The 21,702-nt window shown below is 42.0% G+C and overlaps 1 protein-coding gene across 1 annotated transcript in view; it reads left to right on the forward strand.

Annotated features, from left to right (window-relative positions):
- LOC149819947 (ferredoxin-dependent glutamate synthase, chloroplastic) overlaps positions 1–21,702 on the forward strand; it is a 105,827-nt gene that overhangs the window by 62,764 nt on the left and 21,361 nt on the right. Inside the window, exons 22-26 of the mRNA XM_089983073.1 lie at positions 19,610–19,705; positions 19,815–20,012; positions 20,113–20,187; positions 20,400–20,528; positions 20,643–20,741. Of these exons, the coding sequence (XP_089839199.1) occupies positions 19,610–19,705; positions 19,815–20,012; positions 20,113–20,187; positions 20,400–20,528; positions 20,643–20,741 (597 nt within the window). The remainder of the gene's footprint in view (positions 1–19,609; positions 19,706–19,814; positions 20,013–20,112; positions 20,188–20,399; positions 20,529–20,642; positions 20,742–21,702) is intronic.

Below are 21,702 nucleotides of genomic sequence, written 5' to 3' on the forward strand. Positions count from 1 at the left end.
GGGCGAATGAATCCTAGATCCATCAATTCCTGTAGCTGCTTCTTGAGTTCCTCGAGCTCGGCTGGCGCCATACGGTATAGAGCTTTAGAAATTGGCGCAGTACCCGGTAGCAACTCGATGTTGAATTCAACCTCTCGTGGTGGGGGAAGTCCTGACAGCTCCTCTGGGAAGATGTCTGGAAAATCCCGAACCACCTCTAGATCTCTAATCGAAACTAGTGTCGGTTCGGACTGGACGACACTGACTAAAAAGGCAGTGCATCCCCTTCTCAGGTAATGTTGTGCCTTTAGCGAAGAAATCATCTTGCTTGCACGGACCGCCTTCACGAACTTGAATTCCACCCTAGGCATCCCTGGAGGAGATAACACAATTTTGCTTTCATGGCAAAAGATCTTGGCATGGTACTTGTGCAACCAATCCATGCCTAGGATGACGTCAAATTCGGTCATATCTAGAAGGATAGTGCAGGCCGGATAATGTCGATCTGCCAAGACTACGTCCAAAGCTGGCACGTAGGTCTCACAAATAGTGCTCTTCTCAATCGGGTTATAGACGTTGAGAGCATTATCTAACGAACTTACAGGTACGTGCAAGAGTTCAGCAAATTTTACAGAAATAAAAGAATGAGTGGCACCGCAATCAAAGAGTACAAAAGCTGCTTGGTTAGCAATCAAGATGGTACCTTGCACAAGCTCGCCCTTGGTCAGCTGTTCGACCGTGGCAGTGTAAACGCGCCCCGGTGCTTTCTTCTGGCCGCTGGACTGAGGTTGTTGCGCCTGATAAGAATGTTGCTGTTGTTGTGGTTGCGGCGGTGGTCGGGGGAGCAGAGGTGCTCCATTATTCCTTCTGAGGTCATCAGCCGCCTTCTTGCGGCACTCGCGTGCAAAGTGGCCCATCTTGCCACAGTACAGGCATCCGCCTGTAAGAAGAGGGCATGCTTGCCCGGGGTGAGGTCGTCCGCATTTGGGGCAGACATCGCCCGCCTGCTGCCGGGCGGGAGGGTTGCCCTGAGGACGCTGACGTTTGGAAGGAGGATATGGCTTTCTTCCACCTTCCTTGTTTATGAAAGAGGGCGGTCGCTTGGCTTGACCGCCAGAGGGATATCTCTTTTGATCGTTACCCGCAACGGGTGGCTTCTTGCTTTGGGTGCTCTTGGAGCGTTCCCAATCCTCAGTCAGGAGAGTGGCTGCAGCAACAGCTGCGGAGAGAGTTGGTGGCATGCTGTTTAGGACCCTTGGTCGGAGTCCTTCCTTTAATCCGCGGATGAATTTACCCGCCCGCTCCCGATCATCTGCAAATAAGTTGGGGCAATGACGCTCCAACTCCTGGAACCTGGAGATGTAGTCCACCAGACTTGACGAACCTTGGCAAAGTTCCAAGAACTCCACCTTTTTCCTCTCCCTCGCATGAGGAGGAAAATAGTTCTCCAAGAAAGCCTTCTTGAAAGCCTCCCAAGGAATAAACGAGTCTGTCGAGAACTGTATGTTCCGAGTCGTGTCCCACCAATGGCGGGCGGCACCCAAAAGTTTGAAAGTACCATAAAGGGTCTTCTTGTCTTCTGGGACTGTCAAAACTTGGAAAACTCGTTCTATTTCCAAAATCCAGTTTTCAGCTGCATCGGGGTCGGGCTTGCCTGCGAAGGTTGGAGGATCGAGCTTTAAGAACTTTTCATATGATATTGTCGCAGGGTGGCTTGGTTCTGGGGTAGGTACTTGGCTGTGCGCTTGATTTCGCATGGCGCTAGCCAATGCGCTCAACGATTCCATGATGAATCCCCGTTGATTTGACCATTCGTCAGACAAACCTTCGTTCGACCCTCGAACCATCCTTAAAATACCCAGATGATACATAAGTCAATACTTGAAAGAGAAGAGTAATATCAAAAAGTTTATCATATTTCCGAGTAATAGAGATTACAAAAAGCCCAGCAGTGTTGGTATAAGAGGGCACTTACAAAAAGTTAAAACAAAAACTGTTCACGGGTACACAAACCAACGAGTTTATATCTTTTAGGGATGATGATGAGAGTACTTCCTCAAGTACTCTCTTGCGATACCCGTGCGCCTTAACCCGCGCAGAGGGGGAAAAGGATGCAAATCCTCATTCAGGACTTCTTGCTCGTGAAGAGGAGTAGTGGGGGAGTAATGTGGCGAGGCATCCGGTGCATAGGGCGGCGAAGCTAGAGTGTACACCGGAGAATCTGGTATGTACAGCGGTGGAGCTGGTGTGTACACCGGGGAATCCGATATGTATAGCGGTGAAACCAGAGTGTTTACCGGAGTATCTGATATATACTGTGGCGAGTCTGGGGATGGTGTGTAAATTGGTGAGTTGGGGGAAGGCATATGAGTGGGTGGAGCGATGTCCTGAGCACTCTCTAGGGGTAATATTTGTCCATCACACGATGGTGTGTCATAAGTACCCTGAACAGAGGATGCTGTGTCTTCCAGATCTTGTGCTGCAGTCCCCCTTCTATCGTATGCTTCCCTGAGTTGACAATTATCCATCGTATGTCCTTCGCCGCAGAAATTGCATCCCATCTGGGCTTGCCAGGGGGATTCTGCTTCAGAGGATTCCCGAGAAGTGTGTCGATTAACTAAAACATGATTTGGCACACGACTTCCTTCCCGAAAGTGCACTGCTGCCCATGTCGCGGCTAGCGGTGCCTGGTAGGTATCCGGAAGCGTAAAGCCCCAAGAATCCGCAAAAGTGGGAGGGGGCGGCCCGCTGGTCCAATGATCTCAACCGATAGAAGAACGCTCAAGTCTTCCTACCACAGAACGACAGCGCGTTCTTTTTACGCCCCTTCTGCTTCCCAATCTTTCACCATCCGGAGGGTTCATTTTCTTTGGACAAGAAAAAATCTCAAATACTCATGTAAGGTATACTCTAGTCTAATAGTATAGAAAAAGAGAAATTAAATTACTTACAGCGCGATGCGGATGCTCGATGACCAAGAATCACTGTTTCAATCTGCTCTGATACCAAGTTGTAACACCCCAAAATTTCGAACCTTATAAATTCTTTGAAATAGCTGAAAAAATACCTTTTCTTTACAGAGTTTATTTCTAAATCAGCGGAAACGATTTCTTTTAAAAGAAAAAAGGACGGGTTTGACAACCTTGGGCACGTTAGCGAGAAAACAAAGATTTACCATGGACGATCTGCAATAATACTTAGGAAACCATTCCTTCTATTTGAAGAGAGTATCAAGTTTGTACAAAATTTGGGTTTTCTCAAGGGAAAACCGTATCAAAAACCAAAAATGTCCAGGAGAAACACTACGAGCAGAAACAGTGGATCCTTAAATCATCTCGCAGTCGCGCCATCGCCTGATGCACCTAATCGTCACCTGTGCCCATGAAATGGGTTAGTTTTGCGAAAAACTAGCAGGAGAGTACAAAGACAAAAAGAACTAAATTAGGCATAGATAATTTATGCAGCAGGTAGTAACGAGCAAACTAAGCAGATAGACTGGAGGAATAAGCTAAGTACAAGAAACTGAAAAGGGTGTGCATGCTCAATTTAGTTATTACTTGATAACCGACCATGCGGGTACATACATGGCACGTGAGTCGAAACAGTCGAGTCCAAGCCGAGCGTTCATTATGTTAAGTATTTTAATATACCTCGGTTGTCTAACTGAATCCTATTCCTATGGAGACGACCGATGGTCGAGAGAGTAAGTCCCCAAGGCCTGATAGGGATGCATCCAACTTCTGCAGAAGTGTTAGGCTAACTTATGTAGCCCCTATCCCTCCCCCTAACCTCCGATGACTGGGGAAAAACAGGTCTTTTGCCCTTTTTTGAAAGTCATAAATGGACTGTCTATCGGAGTTGGTACCCTTCGTTCTCTCTCTTGACGAAGCAAGGTTGAATTGAGCGCGACGGGGTTTCTTAGCCGTTGCCTCATTCTTCATGCTCTGGTCCATTAGACCGAAACGAGCATCTTGCCTATGAAGGCGATCCCACTCTTATATGTGTTTTCAACAACCTGCACTAAGCATTAATCGAGGTCATAAGACTCTCTCATCCAATCGTCGTAGTACTAACATGTCTCGCATGTTTAAGAAGTACACTTACGAGAAAAGGGATACATGTCCTTAATAGGAGCCTCGAGAGTGTGTTTCGCAAAGATATAATGTTTTATAAAAACTATTTTAACATATCAAATCTTTCGAAACGACACACAATCTTGCCAACATAAGGCATGTGATTTTCTCGAATCTGACATCCGATGACGCAGTGTCTGGGTGCTATGTAAGTCACGACACTGGTTTTGGTAAATGGGTTTTACAAAGGAATCTATCACCCAACAACTTGGTCTTGCTCCCGATCAAGGGTTTTCCCAAAACGTATCGGGTGGAAAGAGGAATAGGCATTCCTCTCGAATACACTGAGTCTATGGCAAGGAAAAGAAACAAAAGATAATAATGCGAAAAGGAAGTGCCTGGGCGCGAAGCGCGACGGCAAACAGGAACTGCGAAAGCAAGGGACAAGGATCGCGAAACCGCGTCCTTGAATTAAAAGACAGTAAGTAGTAACTATGAAAGCAAAAGCCTGGGCGCAAAGCGCGACGGCAACAGAAACAGAAAGTGCGTAAGTAAAGGACAAGGACCGCGAAACCGCGTCCTTGAATTAAAAGACAATAAGCAGTAAATACGAAAGTAAAAGCCTGGGCGCAAAGCGCGACGGCAAACTGAAATGCGAAAGCAAAGGACAAGGATCGCGAAACCACGTCCTTGATTTAAAAGTGTACTTATATACATATAAGTATATAAATATATCATTAAGTCCTTTCGATTATCAATTATTTAAGCTTGATTTAATTATTTAAGTCCTTGTGCATCTTCTCCTACCTTGGGGTATTGCGAGGATGGAGTCTTCTACGAACGTAAGTGATTGTCGGTTTAGTTCGCGCGGCGCGAACGGACTCCGTTGCGTAAACTGCAAAAATACGTAGTTTAGCATGCATAAAATGAATATAGGTAGGGAGAAAGCTCGGTTTCTCCGCAACTCAATGCAGGGGTCATCGGCCCCTACCGTTGCGAAAGAGAACGGGGTAGGGTCCAATGACCCATGCCGTTAAAGGAGATGGGTGCAGGGGCCAAATGACCTTTGTCGAGTTTTGCTCGACAAGAAAATGGGACAGGGGCCAGAGGCCCCTGTCGGTCTAGAGAGGGGCAGGGGCCATTGGCCCCTGCTGGGTTTTTAAAAGGAGGGGCAGGAGCCTTCGGCTCCTGCCAGCCTTCTTAAAAGAAAGGGGCAGGGGCCGATGGCCCCTGCCAATGGAACGAGTAGGGAGGAGGGAGCGCAGGGGCCAAAGGCCCCCCTGCGGCTCAAAAGGAGAGGAGGTAGGGGAGTGCAGGGGCCAAAGGCCCCTGCCGAGCCCTTGCTCGACAGAAAAGAGACAGGGGCCTCTGGCCCCTGTCGGTTTAAAAGAGGGGCAGGGGCCAAATGGCCCCTGCTTGGTTTCCGAGGGGTGGGGCAGGAGCCTTCGGTTCCTGCCCCCTTCTCTTTAGGGGAAGGGTAGGGGCCATCGGCCCCTACATGGAAAGGGAAGGGCAGGGGCCATGGCCCCTGCCGGAAAATTAAAAGGGAAGGGGGCTCCGCCCCCTGCCTGCTAAGAAGAGGAAAGCAAGGGGGGCGGAGCCCCCTTGCTTGTCGAAAAAGAGGAAGGCAAGGCGGCGGAGCCCCTTGCCTGTCGAGATAAGAGGAAGGCAAGGGGGCGGAGCCCCTTGCCTGTCGTGAAAAAAGAGGAGGAAGGCTCGGCAGGGGCCGCCGGCCACCTGCCGGCCTTCCGGCGAATCAGGGGGAGGAAAAAGGGGGAAAAAGGAGGGGGCTACCTAGGCTGCCGTGAAGGGGGGGTTCGCCGGAGAGGGTGGCGCCGTGAAGAGGTGGGGGTTGTCCTGCGTCGGCAAAAAGGGAGAGGGAGATGGAGTCGGGGGAAGAGAGAGCAGAGGGGGGAGAGACGAGAGAGAGTCGGGGGGGGGGGGGTCGGGGGGAGGCTCGTAGGCCCTCCCCTCTCCCCTCTCGTCTTTTAATAGGGAGGGGGCGCACACAGGGCTCGCCCTCTGTGTCGCCGGAGGCTCCCCTCCCCCTGTGGGCTGCCAGTCCCCTCGAAAAGGGTTTTCGAGGGGCTGGCACAGGTTGGATCCGGGTCGGGTCTGGACCCGACCCGGGTCCGATCTTAATTAATTTTTTTTAACTGGTTTTACACTATTTCTTTGCAATAATGACATTTCATACCACTCATGACACCTCTGGATGCTCCTGACACTAAAATCCTCTCATTACTATTCTGGCATAGAAATCCTAGTATTCTGGCAAACAGATGGATCTCATCAAATTCCGCTGGATCAAGGTGAATCAAACAACCACAACAAATTTCTTACCCAACAATAACAACAACAAAATAGCCAAGAACAATACAAAGGACAACCAATCACTACACCATCGAAGCCACAAATCTATATCAACTTCAAAGGATTTGTGTCAACCAGAGTTACCAGTCGAGGAAGCGGGAAGCGAGGCACTTTCAAAAATTTAGGAAGCGGAGGACCACTTAGAAGAAAATTCCGAACCGTCTCGGAAGCGACTTAGGAAGCGAACCGAAAGCGAGGGGGAAGCGAAAAAAATGAAAAAAATGGGGAAGCGAGGGGGAAGCGTGGGGGAAGCGCGCTTCTCAAAAAAGGGGGACGCTTCCCCTCACGCTTTGGAAGCGCAAAGTTTCGCGCTTCCGAAGCGCGCTTCGGGGAAGCGCGCTTCCCCTTTTACCTAGGCGCTTCCGGTAACTCTGGTGTCAACACACGATACGCTTCAAATATAATGGTATGCACAATATCAGCCCCAATATGTGAAATTAGTCCTGTTGGATTTCACAGGAATAACTTGAATAATCTCCTTCTTTAATCTCTAAAACTCCCAAACTGCAAATTAAATCCCTGCACACAAATGTAAATGCAACAAAAAACATTGCAAAAATACTACTCACGATAAGAAATGCAGCAACCCAAATGACTATGTTGTAAAGTAGACTAACACCAGACCATCGCCCCCCAATTATCGCAATAACACCCAACAAACTCGACCTAAGAGCACGAGAATCAATCAAGAAGGTACTCCACACATATTATCACCCTTCCAATATCACATGCACACAATTTATAGGCAACCAGCATGTGAGAACCTGCTCTGGAACCTGTGGAGAAAAGAGAAAGGGAATAGAGGAACTAAAGGAGGTGCGGCTGTCACGATTTCTGTAAAAAGAAATCGTGACCTAAAGTACATATTAATAGGTTTGAGTGTATATTGGGTCCGGGTCTGGTATAATATCTAGACCCAAAATAAAAAAAAGATATACAAAGTTATACTATGAAAACTGTACATAAATGGACCCAGGTCTGGACCCGAAATAAAAAAAAGATATACAAAGTTATACTATGAAAACTGTACATAAATGGACCCAGGTCTGGTATGAGATCCAGACCCTAAACACTCTTTTTCACCCCCTCTCAAGTTGATCATGGTTCTGAACCATGAATAACTTGCCTTTAAGCATCCAAAAGCGATCTTTTGTCAAACCCTTGGTAAAAATGTCTGCAACTTGTCTTTCAGTATTAACAAATTCAGGCTCAATCTCTTTTTCGTCCACCTTTTGTCTCACAAAATGTTGGTCGATCTCAATATGCTTAGCGCGATTGTGGTGTACAGGATGGAATGACATATTGAGAGCACTTTGATTGTCACACAACAAGGTAGACAGAGAGATCACTTCTCCTACTTCGGTTAGTAAATGCCTGACCCATGTGACTTCAACAGTAGTAGCAGCAGCCATGGATCTATACTGAGCTTCAGTGCTCGATCTAGCAACATCCTTTTGTTTTCTACTACTCTAAGAGACTAGGTTTCTCCCAATAAAAACACAATATCCTGACGTAGACCTTCGCTCATCAGGATCTCCTGCCCAGTCTGCATCGCAGTATACAGTAAGTTCACGCACATTCTTACCGGACGACTGTGGAGAATATATCAACCCATCTCCAATGGTCCCTTTCAGATATCTGAGGATCCTCTTAACCACCTTCATATGTCCAGTACGTGGTGCATGCATAAATTGAGACACTTGATTGACTGAATAAACAATATCAGGTCGAGTAAATGTGAGATACTGCAACATTCCTATTAGGCTGTGGTACCTGGTGGGATCCTCATACAGGTCTCCATCATGAGCACTTAATTTTTGGTGGAGCACACTAGGAGTTGCTAAAGGTTTGCAGTTTTTCATACCTGACTTGCTGAAAACATCTATCGTATACTTGTGTTGAGTGAGGGTCAAGCCATGAGCCTGGCTATCGACTTCTACGCCAAGAAAATAGCGCAAGGCTTCGAGATCTTTCATTTTGAATCTCTGTCATAATAGGTTTTTAACTTCTCTGATATTATCCTCAGAGTTTCCTGTGATAACTATATCATCAACATAAATTAATAATAGAGTGATCACATTCTGACTTCTAAAAATAAATAATGAGTGATCCAGTAGGGAACGTGAGAACCCATGCCTCTGAATCTCAAGTGAGAAGCTATCAAACCAAGAGCGAGATGCTTGTTTTAGGCCATAGATAGCTCTTTTTAGCCTGCACACGTGTTTTACAGTTTTGCTCTTGATAACTAGGGGGTTGTTCTATTTAGACTTTCTACTTCAAATCTCCATGCAAAAATGCATTCTTAACATAAAGCTGACTCAGCTTTCATCCATGTTCAACAACCAGGGAAAGAATAATTCGAATCGTTCCCATTCTCACTACAGGACTGAATGTCTCATCATAGTCTTGTCCTGCTTCTTGAGTGAACCCTTTTGCAACCAGTCTCGCCTTGTATCGTTCAATTATTCCATCTGGTTTATACTTTATTTTGTAGACTCATTTACATCCAACAACATTTTTGTCAGGTGGTCTGGAGACAATTTTCCAGGTACCACATTCATGTAATGCTTGCATTTCATCATTCATGGCTTCTACCCATTTAGTAGAAGTAGCTGCCTGATAATACATGATAGGTTCATCTTCCTTATTCAGAGCATTTAAGAAGAGCTGAAAGTCCAAGGAGAAGTTGTTATAACTGACCCACCTATCAATGGGGTGTCGCATGCGATTGGATCTTCTGGCCTCAAAAGTATGTGAGGAGGTAGCTGCAGCTGCAGCTGCTGAGATGTGATTTGAAAGATCTGGCGCTGTCGTTCTCTGTCTAGTATAGCAAATGCCCTTGTATCTGCCCGGTACGAGTGGTATTTCTTCCTCATTCTCTAATCCGAAAGTGCCAATGTTCTTAGACATTTCTTCTTCCTGCTGCTCACAATCTGGAGAGCAGACTTCATTGGAACTAGCAAAAGTTCTGAATTCAGCCAAGGATAATAAAATTCGGTGGTGGTAGAGGACATATCCGATGTGCCAGCTTTGTGATCAAAATTGTGTTCATCAAAGATGACATTTCTTGAGATTCTGATGCGTCTGTTGTCAGGATCGTAAAACCTATATCCGGCATATCCCACAAATCTGCACTTTTGAGCCTTGTCCTGAAACTTGTTTCTTAGAGATCGATCAATATGCACATAACAAACACATCCAAAGACACACAAATCATGATAACTAGGATGAGCTCCAAAAAGACAGTAATAGGGAGATTTATTTTCTAGAACAACCATAGGCAATCTATTGATCACATGCACGGCAGAGTGAAAAGCTTCTGTCCACAGATTAATGGGAAGGTTACTATCGTGAAGCATACTCACGGTGCTTTCAACGATATGTCTGTGTCTTCGCTCAGTAATCTCATTTTGTTGAGGGGTGTGAGGGCAGGACACCCTTCTTCCTATCCCATTATTTTGAAGAAAAGAAATAAAGTCACTAGATGAGAACTCCCTACCTCTTGTTAGATTTCATAAAACAGAGTTTATCCTGCGTGAAGGGTGAAGAACAGAGAGAGAGGGAAGGAGCTGCAGAGAAAACCTGATTCCTTAATTCAGGAATTGACTGCTACTAATGCTTTCATTATATATGTTACTAATACAAACTTAGGGTACTAAAATACCCTTTTACAAAGAGAAGAAAATACATGTGTGCCCTTAATGAAAGTATACATGATCATGGGTCTGGACCCTGACCCATGATCCAACACGTCTTTTCACCCTCCCTCAAGTTGTGCATGGCTTTGAACCATGAACAACTTGCCTTTTAACATCCAAAACCTGTCTTTAGTCAAACCTTTTGTGAATATATCAGCCACTTGATCGGTGGTTCGTATAAATTCAGGCTCAATCTCCTTCTCTTCTACCTTTTGTCTCACGAAATGTTGATCTATTTCGATGTGTTTGGCACGACTGTGATAAATAGGATTGAAGGACATATTTATGGCACTTTGATTATCACATAAAAGAAGGGATCAAGAGATTGATTCTCCCACTTCTGTCAGTAAGTGCCTAATCCATGTAGCTTCAGCAGTAGCAGCTGCCATTGACTTATATTCGGCTTCTGTACTTGATCTAGCAACAACCTTTTGTTTCTTACTGCTCCAAGATACCAAATTTATCCCAACAAATATACAATGGCCTGATACAGATCTACGTTCGTCTGGATCTCCCGCCCAATCTGCATCAGTATAGACAATAATTTCATGTGCATTTTATCCATTTGTCCTTTTTCTGTACAAAAGTCCATCCCCAACAGTTCCTTTCAAGTACCGAAGTATCCTCTTAACCACCTCCATATGCCCTTCACGCGGTTCATGCATAAACTGAGATACTTGATTTACTGAGTAAACAATATCAGGTCGAGTGAAAGTAAGATATTGCAACATGCCGATTATGCTACGATATCTTGTAGGATCCTTATACAAATCTCCATCTTGTGAGCCGAGTTTCTGATGAAGGACACTAGGAGTTCCCAAAGGTTTGCAATCCTTCATACCTGCCTTTTTGAGAACATCAATAGTGTACTTATATTGGGTGAGAGTCATTCCTTCAGAAGTATTGTCAACTTCAACCCCAAGGAAGTATCGCAGTTTACCAAGATCCTTCATTTTGAATCTTTGATTCAAGAGATGTTTAGCCTCCTCAATATGAACTTTGAAGTTCCCTGTGATGATAATATCGTCTACGTATATCAATAGGAGGGTAACTGTGTCTTGGTTCTTGAATATAAACAAAGAATGGTCAAGGAGAGAGCGCCTGAAACCATATTTTTGTATTTCCAGAGAGAAACTATCAAACCAAGAACGAGAAGCCTGCTTCAACCCATATATTGCCCTTTTTAATTTGCAAACATATTTTGTAGGATTGCCTTCTGCATATCCAGTGGGTTGTTCCATGTATACTTCCTCCAAATTTCCATGTAGAAAGGCTTTTTTTAATCAAGTTGACTGATTGTCCACTGATGTTCAATAGCCAAAGATAATATGATTATGATTGTTCCCATTTTCACAACTGGACTAAAAGTCTCATTATAATTCTGTCCCTGCTCTTGTGTAAATCCTTTGGCGACAAGTCTCGCCTTGTACCTTTCTATAGTGCCATCCGGTTTGTACTTTATTTTGTACACCTATTTCGACCCAACTACATTTCTGTCAAGTGGTCTGGGAACAACATCCCAGGTACCACACTCATGTAGAGCCTCCATCTCTTCATTCATTGCTTCAATCCATCTTTTAGAATTTGCTGCTTGGGAAAATGTTGTGGGCGCATCTTCCTTGCCCAAAGCAGTTAGAAAAAGTTGAAAGTCTAGCAAAAAATTCTCATAGCTGACCCATCTTTCAATCGGGTGACGAGATCAGGTGGATCTTCTAACATCTAAAGTGGAAGTAGATGTAGAGGGGGCATCCATTTCCTGATAAAAAATAGTGGGCGCCTCGCTTCCTCGTCGGGTATAGACAAAACCTCTATACCTTTCTGTATTCAAAGGTGGCTCTGTGCTCTCCTGTGCAATCAACTTATCAGCAAGCATAGTTTCCTTATCCTTCTGATCACAATCTGAAGAACAAATATTGTTAGTACTAGAGAAAAGTTCAGAGTTCAACCAAGGATAATAGACCTCGACTTTGGAATTTGATTCAGAATAATTGATGTGACGATGATCAAAGTTCAATTCGTCGAAGATAACATTTCTTGATATTTTGATGCGCTTGCTCATGGGATCATAGCACCTGTATCCTTTATAGTTATCTTCATAACCCACAAACCTGTACTTCAAGGCCTTGTCCTGAAACTTATGTCTCATTGAACTGTCAATATGAACATAACATACACAACCAAACACGTGCAAATCATGATAGTTGGGATGAACTCCAAATAGAGAAAAGTAAGGAGACTTGTTTTCCAAAATATCCATGGGTTGTCGATTTATCACATGGACTGCTGAATGAAAGGCTTATGTCCATAGAGTAATCGGAAGATTGCTATTATGCATCATGCTCATTACACTCTCAACAATATGGCGATGCTTCTTTTCGGCAATTCCATTCTGCTGAGGCGTATGATGACAAGATACCCTTCTCCTTATTCCATTACTTTGAAGAAAATTAATAAAGTCACTTGAAGAGAATTCACCTCCTCCATCACATTGGAAGCAAAGAATATTTTCAGAAAATTGATTCTTGACAAATGAGTGAAAATTTTGGAACAACTTGAAGGTCTCAGACTTGTGTTTCATAAAAAAAATCCAAGTATAACGAGAATAACTGTCAACAAATATAAGATAATATCTAGTTCCAGACCCAGAGGCAACTGGGGCTGACCCCCAAACATCAGAACATATAATCTCAAAAGGTCTTGAAGCTCTTTTATTGATAGAATGAAAAGGTAAAACATGACTCTTGCACAAGGAACAACTAGAACATTTGTTGTCATTGACATTCATTCCTAAACTAGACTTGGGAATGAGATTATTCGAAACAAGCTTCTGAATGAAACTACTACTGCAGTGACCTAAACGACCATGCCAAAGATTTGGCTTATTGGACTCAGAGACACTAAAAACACATAAAGGAATCTCTGAAGATGACGATGATGAGAGCTTTAAGTTGGAATCAACAGGTGAACACGAGTAGCAGGATCTTCTTGAAAAACATACATATTGCCTTGTCGTTTCCCTTTAGCGAACGTCTCCCTCGTGCAGAGATCCTTGACAAGGACAGAAGAGGGAGTAAATTCAACTGAAGCATTGATATCATCGACAAGCTTGGAAACGGAGACAATGTTTTTCTTGATGTTAGGAGCATAACGAACCTTTGAAAGACTGAGAGAGGACTTTGACATAGGTATGACGTAATTACCAATATGAGAGATAGAGTGGTGGGATCCATCCCCAGTGACTATACTATTTTTACCAATGTAAGGAACAAGGTTTAAGAACTTACCAGCATCACCAGTAACATGAGTCGCTGCTTCAGAGTCCACATACCAAGTACCCTGCTCATTTTGTTTCAGATTTAATCCTGCTAAGGCTGACAATAGCAACGATTTTACTTCTCCACTGACCTTTGAGCTATCAGTTCCTCTTTTTGCTTCAGTCTGTGTTGATTTTACTTTATTCAGGGGATTAAACCAACAATTAGCTTTGATGTGCCCCTTTTTATTACACAGAAAACAAGTAGGAATTGGCCTCTGTCGCTGTGAGTTGGGAGCTATGTTGGGTGTAGGTAATATTGCACAGCCTCTTTGTCCTCCTCTTTCCTTAACATCATAACTTCCTCGTCCTCGCCCATAAACTACCCCTGTGGCAAGAACATCTTTCGTGCCTGTACACATATATGGTTCTTCAAAGAACCCTTTTAAGGTCATCTCATATTGGAGTAATTTTGCACGCAAGTCTTCAAATCTGGGCAGATCAGGTAAACACAATAAAGAAGTGACAATCATATGATATTCAGACCCCAATCCACTCAGAGTCTGTTGTACCATATCCTTATCCGTCACTGCACACCCAACAACTGTTAGTTGATCTGTGATGATCTTTAATCTGTTCAAGTATTCCATGATAGTCATTGACTCTTTTCTTATCATCTGAAATTCTCTTTTAAGAAACATAACCCTGGCCTGAGAAACTTGTGAATATGTCTGAACTAATCTGTCCCAAAGTTGCATGGCTATACAGTCATCAGGAATTGCCACAAGCACCTCTTGTGACAACGTAGAAATAATATAAGCCACCAGCGCCTGGTCTCTTTTCATCCAGGTTACGAATTCTGAATTTCTAACATATACTGTGGTAGATGCTCCTTTACTGTCCTCTTCTTCACATGCTATAAACTCTGGAGGGATTGTAACAGATCCATCCAGTTTTCAGACATGAGTTTATTCAGAAAGCTTGATGAGCGACCCGAAGAAGAAAATGAATCCATGTTTCACAATAAGAATAATATGTCCAACACACAACCCGATAGCAGCTAAAGAATAAGGATACCGAAAGGCAACTGTCAACTCCAAGGAAATTCCTGCAATCCCCTTCTTTAGATTTTTTTTTTTGGAGAGACAATATCAGGCTATGTGAAGATTTAAAAGAAAGAGTCAAGAAGACAACTGATTGCGCAAGTGAGGCTAGATCTGATTCTGATCTGATCTAAGGAAATCTGATCAAGAAGGGAAACCAATTACGTGATCAGACCTAATTCTGATCAACAAGAGAATATAGAACAAGGTTGAGAGGAAGGCATGGAGTGTATTAATAACAGAGAAACGCAATCAGATCTGATTCTAATCAGATCTGATCAAGAAGATGACGTAGAAGAAATAATTAGGGTTTAAGAGTCAAGACAGAATTGCTGAAGTTGATTTCTAATCAGAGAAACATGATCCGATCTGATTCTGATCAAGGAGACGATGCAGAAAGTTTTGGGTTTACGAGGGAGATCGAAAAGAGAACTCGGGTTCTCATGCTCAGATCTGGGTATTCAAAAAAACATGATCAGATCTAATTCTGATCAGATCTGATCGATAAGATAACACAAAAAGGTTTGGAATTAAGAGAGAGACAGAAAAGAGAACTCGGGTTCTTGTGCTCAGATCTAATTTTGATCAGGTCTGATCAAGATTAAGAATCAGAAGAAAAATGTTGGAATTCGATTTTCTGACTTGGAAGAAGAATAATCTTTCTAGACATACCTTTTTGGAAGCAGTCCCGAATCCAGCTCTAGCGTGGCTTTGATACCATGTTAGATTTCATAAAACAGAGTTTATCCTGCGTGAAGGGTGAAGAACAAAGAGAGAGGGAAGGAGCTGCAGAGAAAACCTGATTCCTTAATTCAGGAATCGGCTGCTACTAATGCTTTCATTATATATGTTACTAATACAAACTTAGGGTACTAAAATACCCTTTTACAAAGAGAAGAAAATACATGTGTGCCATTAATGAAAGTATACATCATCATGGGTCTGGACCCGGACCCATGATCCAACACGTGTTTTCACCTCCATCACATTGGAAGAATTGGATGGCTTTAGAGAATCGATTTCTTACTAAGAAAAGAAAGTTTTGAAACAAAAGAAAAACTTTCGATTTATTTTTTATGAAGTATATCCAGGTGTATCGAGAGTAGCTATCAACAAAAAATAGGTAGTATCTGCTCCCAGATCCAGAGACAACTGGGGCAGGTCCCCATACATCAGAATATATTACCTCAAAAGGCTTTGAAGCTCTCTTATTAATAGAATGAAAAGGCAATACATGACTTTTGCATAAAAAAACAACTGGAACACTTCTGGCTTTTCTCATCTACATTGAGACTTTCTTTTGGAATGAGATTATTAGAAATAAGTTTCTCAATAAAATGACTCCCACAATGTCCTAATCGACTATGCCATAACGAAGGCTTATTATATTCAGAAATACTAAAAACATTTGCTGAAGAAAAGGAACACGACTCTAATGAAGACTTCGAATCCTGATGAATAGGGCGGACGGAATGACATGGAGCTTTTTCAAAGACATACATATTGCCTCGTCTCTTTTCTTCAGCGAATGTTTCTCTCGTGCGAAGGTCCTTGACCTGCACAGAGAAGGGAGTAAATTCGACTGAAGCATAATTGTCATCAACAAGCTTAGAAACAAAGACTATTTTTCTTGATATTTGGAGCATGGAGGACATCAGTAAGTTCAAGAGTAGAATGTGACATGGGAATGACAGATTTTCCAACATGAGAAACAGGATGGGAGGATCCATCTCCAGTGACAATTTTACTTTTGCCAAAATAAGGGATATGGTTAGAAAGTTTACCTGCATCGCCAGTCACGTGAGTTGCTGCCCCTGAGTCAACGAACCATGTGCCTTGATCATTCTGCTTTAATTTCAATTTTGACAGGGCAGATATTAACAGATCTCTAATCTCTTCATTGTCTTTGATATTAGTGGGTTTTCCTTTTTGTTCTGTCTGTGGAGCTTTTCCTTTATTTTCGGGGTTGTGCCAACAATTCGCCTTGATATGTCCCCTTTTGTTGCAAAGGAAGCAAGTGGGGATGAACCTTTGTTCCTGAGTGATATTTGGAGTGGGAAGCAATCCACGTCCTCCGTGTCCATTTTGCCCTTGTCCTCCTCGTCTTTGTCCTCGACCATAAGTCACTCCTGTGACAAGAACTGCTTGGGAATTTGAATGAGCATGTGTTTATTCAGAAAATCCCTTCAAGGTCATTTCATACTGAATCAATTTAACTCGCGACTCATCAAAAGTAGGAAGAGTAGGCAGGCACAATAGTGAAGTGACAATCATGTTGTAGTCGTGTCCCAATCCACTTAGAGTTTGTTGCACCATATCGCTGTCACTCATGGCACATCCTATAACCGCAAGTTGGTCTGGGATAGTCTTCATCTTGTTGAGATATTCTATGATGGTCATGGAATCTTTTTTTAGGAGCTGAAATTCCCTCTTGAGAAAAACTATCCTTGCCCGTGAAACTTGTGAATACGTCTGAATCAATTTCTCCCAAAGTTGCAGGGTTGTACAATTGTCAGGGATTGCAACAAGAACCTCTTGAGACAAGGTAGAAGTGATGTAAGCAACTACTGATTGATCTTTCCTTTTCCAGTTGAGATATTCTGCATTTTTGACATACACAATTGAACTTGCCCCTTTATCATCTTTCTCTTCTCTCGTAACAAATTCTAGTGGGACTGGAGTGGTTCCATCCAGGTGGCCTAAGAGACCTTGGCTCCTTGTAAAATGTATGATTTGTCTCTTCCAAATCAAGAAGTTTGAGGTGTTTAATTTTTCGGAAACGAGTTGATTAAGAAAGCTTGAAGAGAGACTCGATTGAGAAGAATAAGAATCCATGAAGGAAGGAAATTTAACAAGAGTGTTCACAAAGAGCTCAGTCTTCTGCCAGGAAAGTTTGTTGATCACTCTCTTTTTTTTTTTTGACTAAGAAACCTTAAAGCTGACGATCAGGGGCTGTCAGATTAAAAAAGTGAATCAGACCTAAGTTTTCCCTTACTCTTTTATGAGATTTGAGATTAACGTAATAAAAATGTTAATCTAAAAGCATTTTCAGACAGAGCAATGCGAATATCGACTGTAACAGCAAGAGGATGGCTAGAGGAGACACTTAAAAGGATCAGAGAGATCGTGTCAGAATCAGATATCTCAGATCTGACGCTGTTACACGGCCAATACAAACATAAAAAATAACTTGACGTCTCAGATCTGACGCAGAGAGGATGCGAAGAGAGATCATGGGTCGTTTCAGTTTCACGTGAATCAGCTTGCTGTTTCACGTGAATCAAAACTTCCCTTTTTTTTTGACACAGAGAAGATGCGTTCCCGAGGAAAGAAGAATCGAGGTTTCACGTGAATGGGTGAATCGATTTCAATGATTCACGTGAAACAAAATTTCTTTTTCCCTTTTTTTTTTTGAGGTGCACAGGATTTCCGTGAAGAATGATTCACGTGAATATCATACCCACGTGGATATGAATTCACCAGAGAAGAATTAGAAAGAAGATGGAGAAACGAGAGGTAGAAAGAAGTAAAGGAAACTGAGAAAGAGTAGAAGATAAGAGAAAGAGGAGACCTCAAACCTCTGATCGGTCGATCACACCTTTCGGAAGCCTCTTCAACTCTAGACGGATCTTCGCTCTGATACCATGTGAGAACCTGCTCTGGAATCTGTGGAGAAAAGAGAAAGGGAATAGAGGAAGTAAAGGAGGTGCGGCTGTCATGATTTTTGTAAAAAGAAATCGTGACCTAAAGTACATATTAATAGGATTGAGTTTACATTGGGTCTGGGTCTGGTATAATATCTAAACCCGAAATAAAAAAAAGATATACAAAGTTATACTATGAAAACTGTACATAAATGGACCCGAGTCTGGTATGAGATCCAGACCCTAAACACTCTTTTTCACAGCACACAACAAAAATAGGAAAAACCAGTTACCACCTATTAGAGCACACCCAAAACACCAATAAAACTCAACAAATCTGTTGTTGATTGCAACCAAACCACTTCCAATAGGATCCTTACTAAAAAAATGACCCAAATGATGCAAATTTAGGGCATTGGAAACCCCTGATGAGATCAATACCAGCGATTTCTCAAATCTAGACACTACTAACGCCACTATTCAGAAAAAAATCCATATAAAATCAAGTATAACTCCGACCGGAATGGTTCTTGATTTAGAAATCATCTAAAATCAAGATCTACCAAAGCCCCAACTCAATCGAACCAAACTGCAAAAAAAATGTACGAATGCCTTTCTTGGGGCACACACCCAAACACACCATAATGAAGTTTCTTCTTCCTTTTACCTTCCAGATGATTACCAAATACTTCTCTCTATGGTTGGGTATGGCTCTGTTACCATATCGAAGCAATAGAGTTCCAACCATGAGATAGATGGCAAAGATGAGAAGAGAATCTTCGTTAATCTTGAAATGAGAAGAATACAATCATATAATGGGACATCTCATGTACCCCACTACAGGACAAAAACTGCTGACTCTGCACTACCTAAGACAATACTAAAATACCCCTAAAAGGAATGCTATGTACATATAAATACACAAAAGGGTAGCACACAAGAATGGTAATATACATATGATACGTAAGTCTCAACATAGACTAAATATATACCATAAAATTTCATTATTTTATCGTGATGGGATTGTGATAGTACGCATTCACAAACACATTTTTATTAAAAAGAGGATATATTTCTTTCCCTCTAAAATTGTTCTTGTAAAAATATTTCCCATGTTGATTCTAGTGGCAAATTATGAAAAGCAATACCCTTGTACAGTATAAGACATGGGGCTAAAGACGAGTTTAGAGTTGGTAGGAAAAGTTAATTAGGGAATTGGTTAGAGATTGTAGTGGAAATGATGGCAGTCACTAAATCATTTTATATCATTGAATTATTCGGCGTCTATCCATCTTGTCCATCAGTTACATTTCTTAGTATGTTTACTTCTGTGCGTAGGCCATACACATGCTAATGCGTTTTGATGCAGATACATATCATGGTTTTCGTTTATGATCCGACAACTATTCGAGTTTAATATATTTTACACCTGCTCCGATAAATGTTTGGATTTAACATATTTTTGTACCCCCATATTAACTTTCAGATATCTGGCCATGATGGTGGAACCGGAGCAAGTCCTATCAGTTCGATTAAGCATGCTGGTGGTCCATGGGAACTTGGACTTACAGAAACACATCAGGTTTCCTTTTTCCTGGGGCTAAAGTCTTTTCTTCTTCTTGTTCTTTTATTCTGCTGTTGGTGACATCTTATGGAAATGCAACATGCATCAATCATATGTTTGCATCCAGACTCTTATTGAAAATGGACTGAGGGAAAGGGTCATCTTAAGAGTTGATGGTGGCTTCAAGAGTGGCATAGATATTATGTTGGCTGCTGCAATGGGGGCTGATGAATATGGGTTTGGTTCTGTAGCCATGATTGCTACTGGATGCATTATGGCACGCATCTGCCACACAAATAACTGCCCAGTTGGTGTAGCCAGTCAGGTTGGTAAATGTGTTTTCTTTTTCCCATCATTTTTTCTTTGTTTCTGCTTGTTGGTCTTGATGATCATTGCTCCTCATATTTGCATTCAAATTTCTGCAGAGAGAGGAGTTACGTGCTCGTTTTCCTGGTGTCCCAGGCGATCTTGTCAACTTCTTCCTGTTTGTTGCTGAAGAGGTGAGTTAACTGCCACTGGGACTATATTTATGAAGTTGACTATTTGCACCATTACATTTTCCATCTATCATCTTTTAATTGTCTAAAAAGCTTGTGAACTTAAGATAGCTTTTCTATATAAAATTTTATCCTTCTGAATATTCATTGTGATTCAAGTGACTCAGTTTTGTTGATATACTTAAGAAAGCAAAGAAATTTGTGTATGTTATCAGGTGCGAGGCATGTTGGCACAACTTGGTTATGAGAAGCTGGATGACATTATTGGCCGATCTGATCTACTAAGAAAAAGAAACATCTCTCTGATGAAGACACAGCAGCTTGATCTCAGTTACATACTTTCTGTACGCATGCTAAAGCTCTTTATGGATCTTGTTTCTTTATTTTGTTATACATTTGTGTTTCTGCAGTATTCTGCAACCACTATTGTTGACTGTATTGTCATGTCTTCTTTCTAGAGTGTTGGCCTACCAAAGTGGACTAGTACTCAAATAAGGAAGCAGGATGTTCATACTAACGGGCCTGTTCTGGATGATATTTTGCTATCAGATCCCCAGGTTAAAAGCAGATCCATTTATCATTCCATTCTTGTTTATTCTTTATATTTCTATTATTGAAAAGATCCCTCTTTGCAACTTGTAGTTAGTTGATGATGAAAATGGTGTTATGTTTCTTTCTTCAGAGTATTTTTGTGGCCTCCTTGACATCATATTTCTCCATTTTATTATTATAGTATGATCCCAGTACTATGATTTTATTAAATTCTAACCTTGTAATTTTATTTTACAGATATGTTTTTGTTTGTTGGTCTGTCTCCTGATCGTACTTAATTTTGTTGATAACAAGAGCCTGTTGATTTTGTAGTCTTCATCGTGACTGTCCTAGACTTTAATCTGGACACTTAAATTAGCAGTAGTAGATAATGTAGTCTCTTTTTTCAGGTTATTTTGCTGTTGTATATTTGTCTTTTTCACTTATAGATACTGTTATCTGAAGGTGCAGCACTATCATATAATATAATTTAGTACAATGCAGTATCTTATGCTACTCCACATTCTATTACAAGGCCAGACTAGCATTTAAAACCATCAATCTGCCTTTATAAATTCCATCAACATGCAACTTTATAAGCTTCCACATCAATTGCTTATGCCAAAGTACTTCAACTTGGCATCGTTTCGTGTGGCCATGGGATCAAGATGATCAATTTTCTGCTTTTTATAATTCTTGTCTCATGTTAGTGGGCCTTGCATTAAACCTTGTCATGGCACTGTAATGGTGCCCATATTTGAAATCCTTTTAGCTGGTCAGTTCTAGCAAACTGAAGGCATTGGCATGCATATAAAGTGTTGGAGTAAGTTTAGGCTACTGTAATTGCACGCAAGTTTCATAAGATGTAGATAGAGTTGTTGTAAGGAAATGAGGATCTTCCACGAAAGCACAAATGCTTGTAATAGGTGTCTATTGAAGACACTACAATCATAACCCACAAAAGGGCATAAATAAAAGAACTCAAAA

Source organism: Nuphar pumila, chromosome 12 (assembly GCF_984573655.1).
Source record: "Nuphar pumila chromosome 12, dmNupPumi1.hap1.1, whole genome shotgun sequence".
Taxonomy (NCBI): domain Eukaryota; kingdom Viridiplantae; phylum Streptophyta; class Magnoliopsida; order Nymphaeales; family Nymphaeaceae; genus Nuphar; species Nuphar pumila.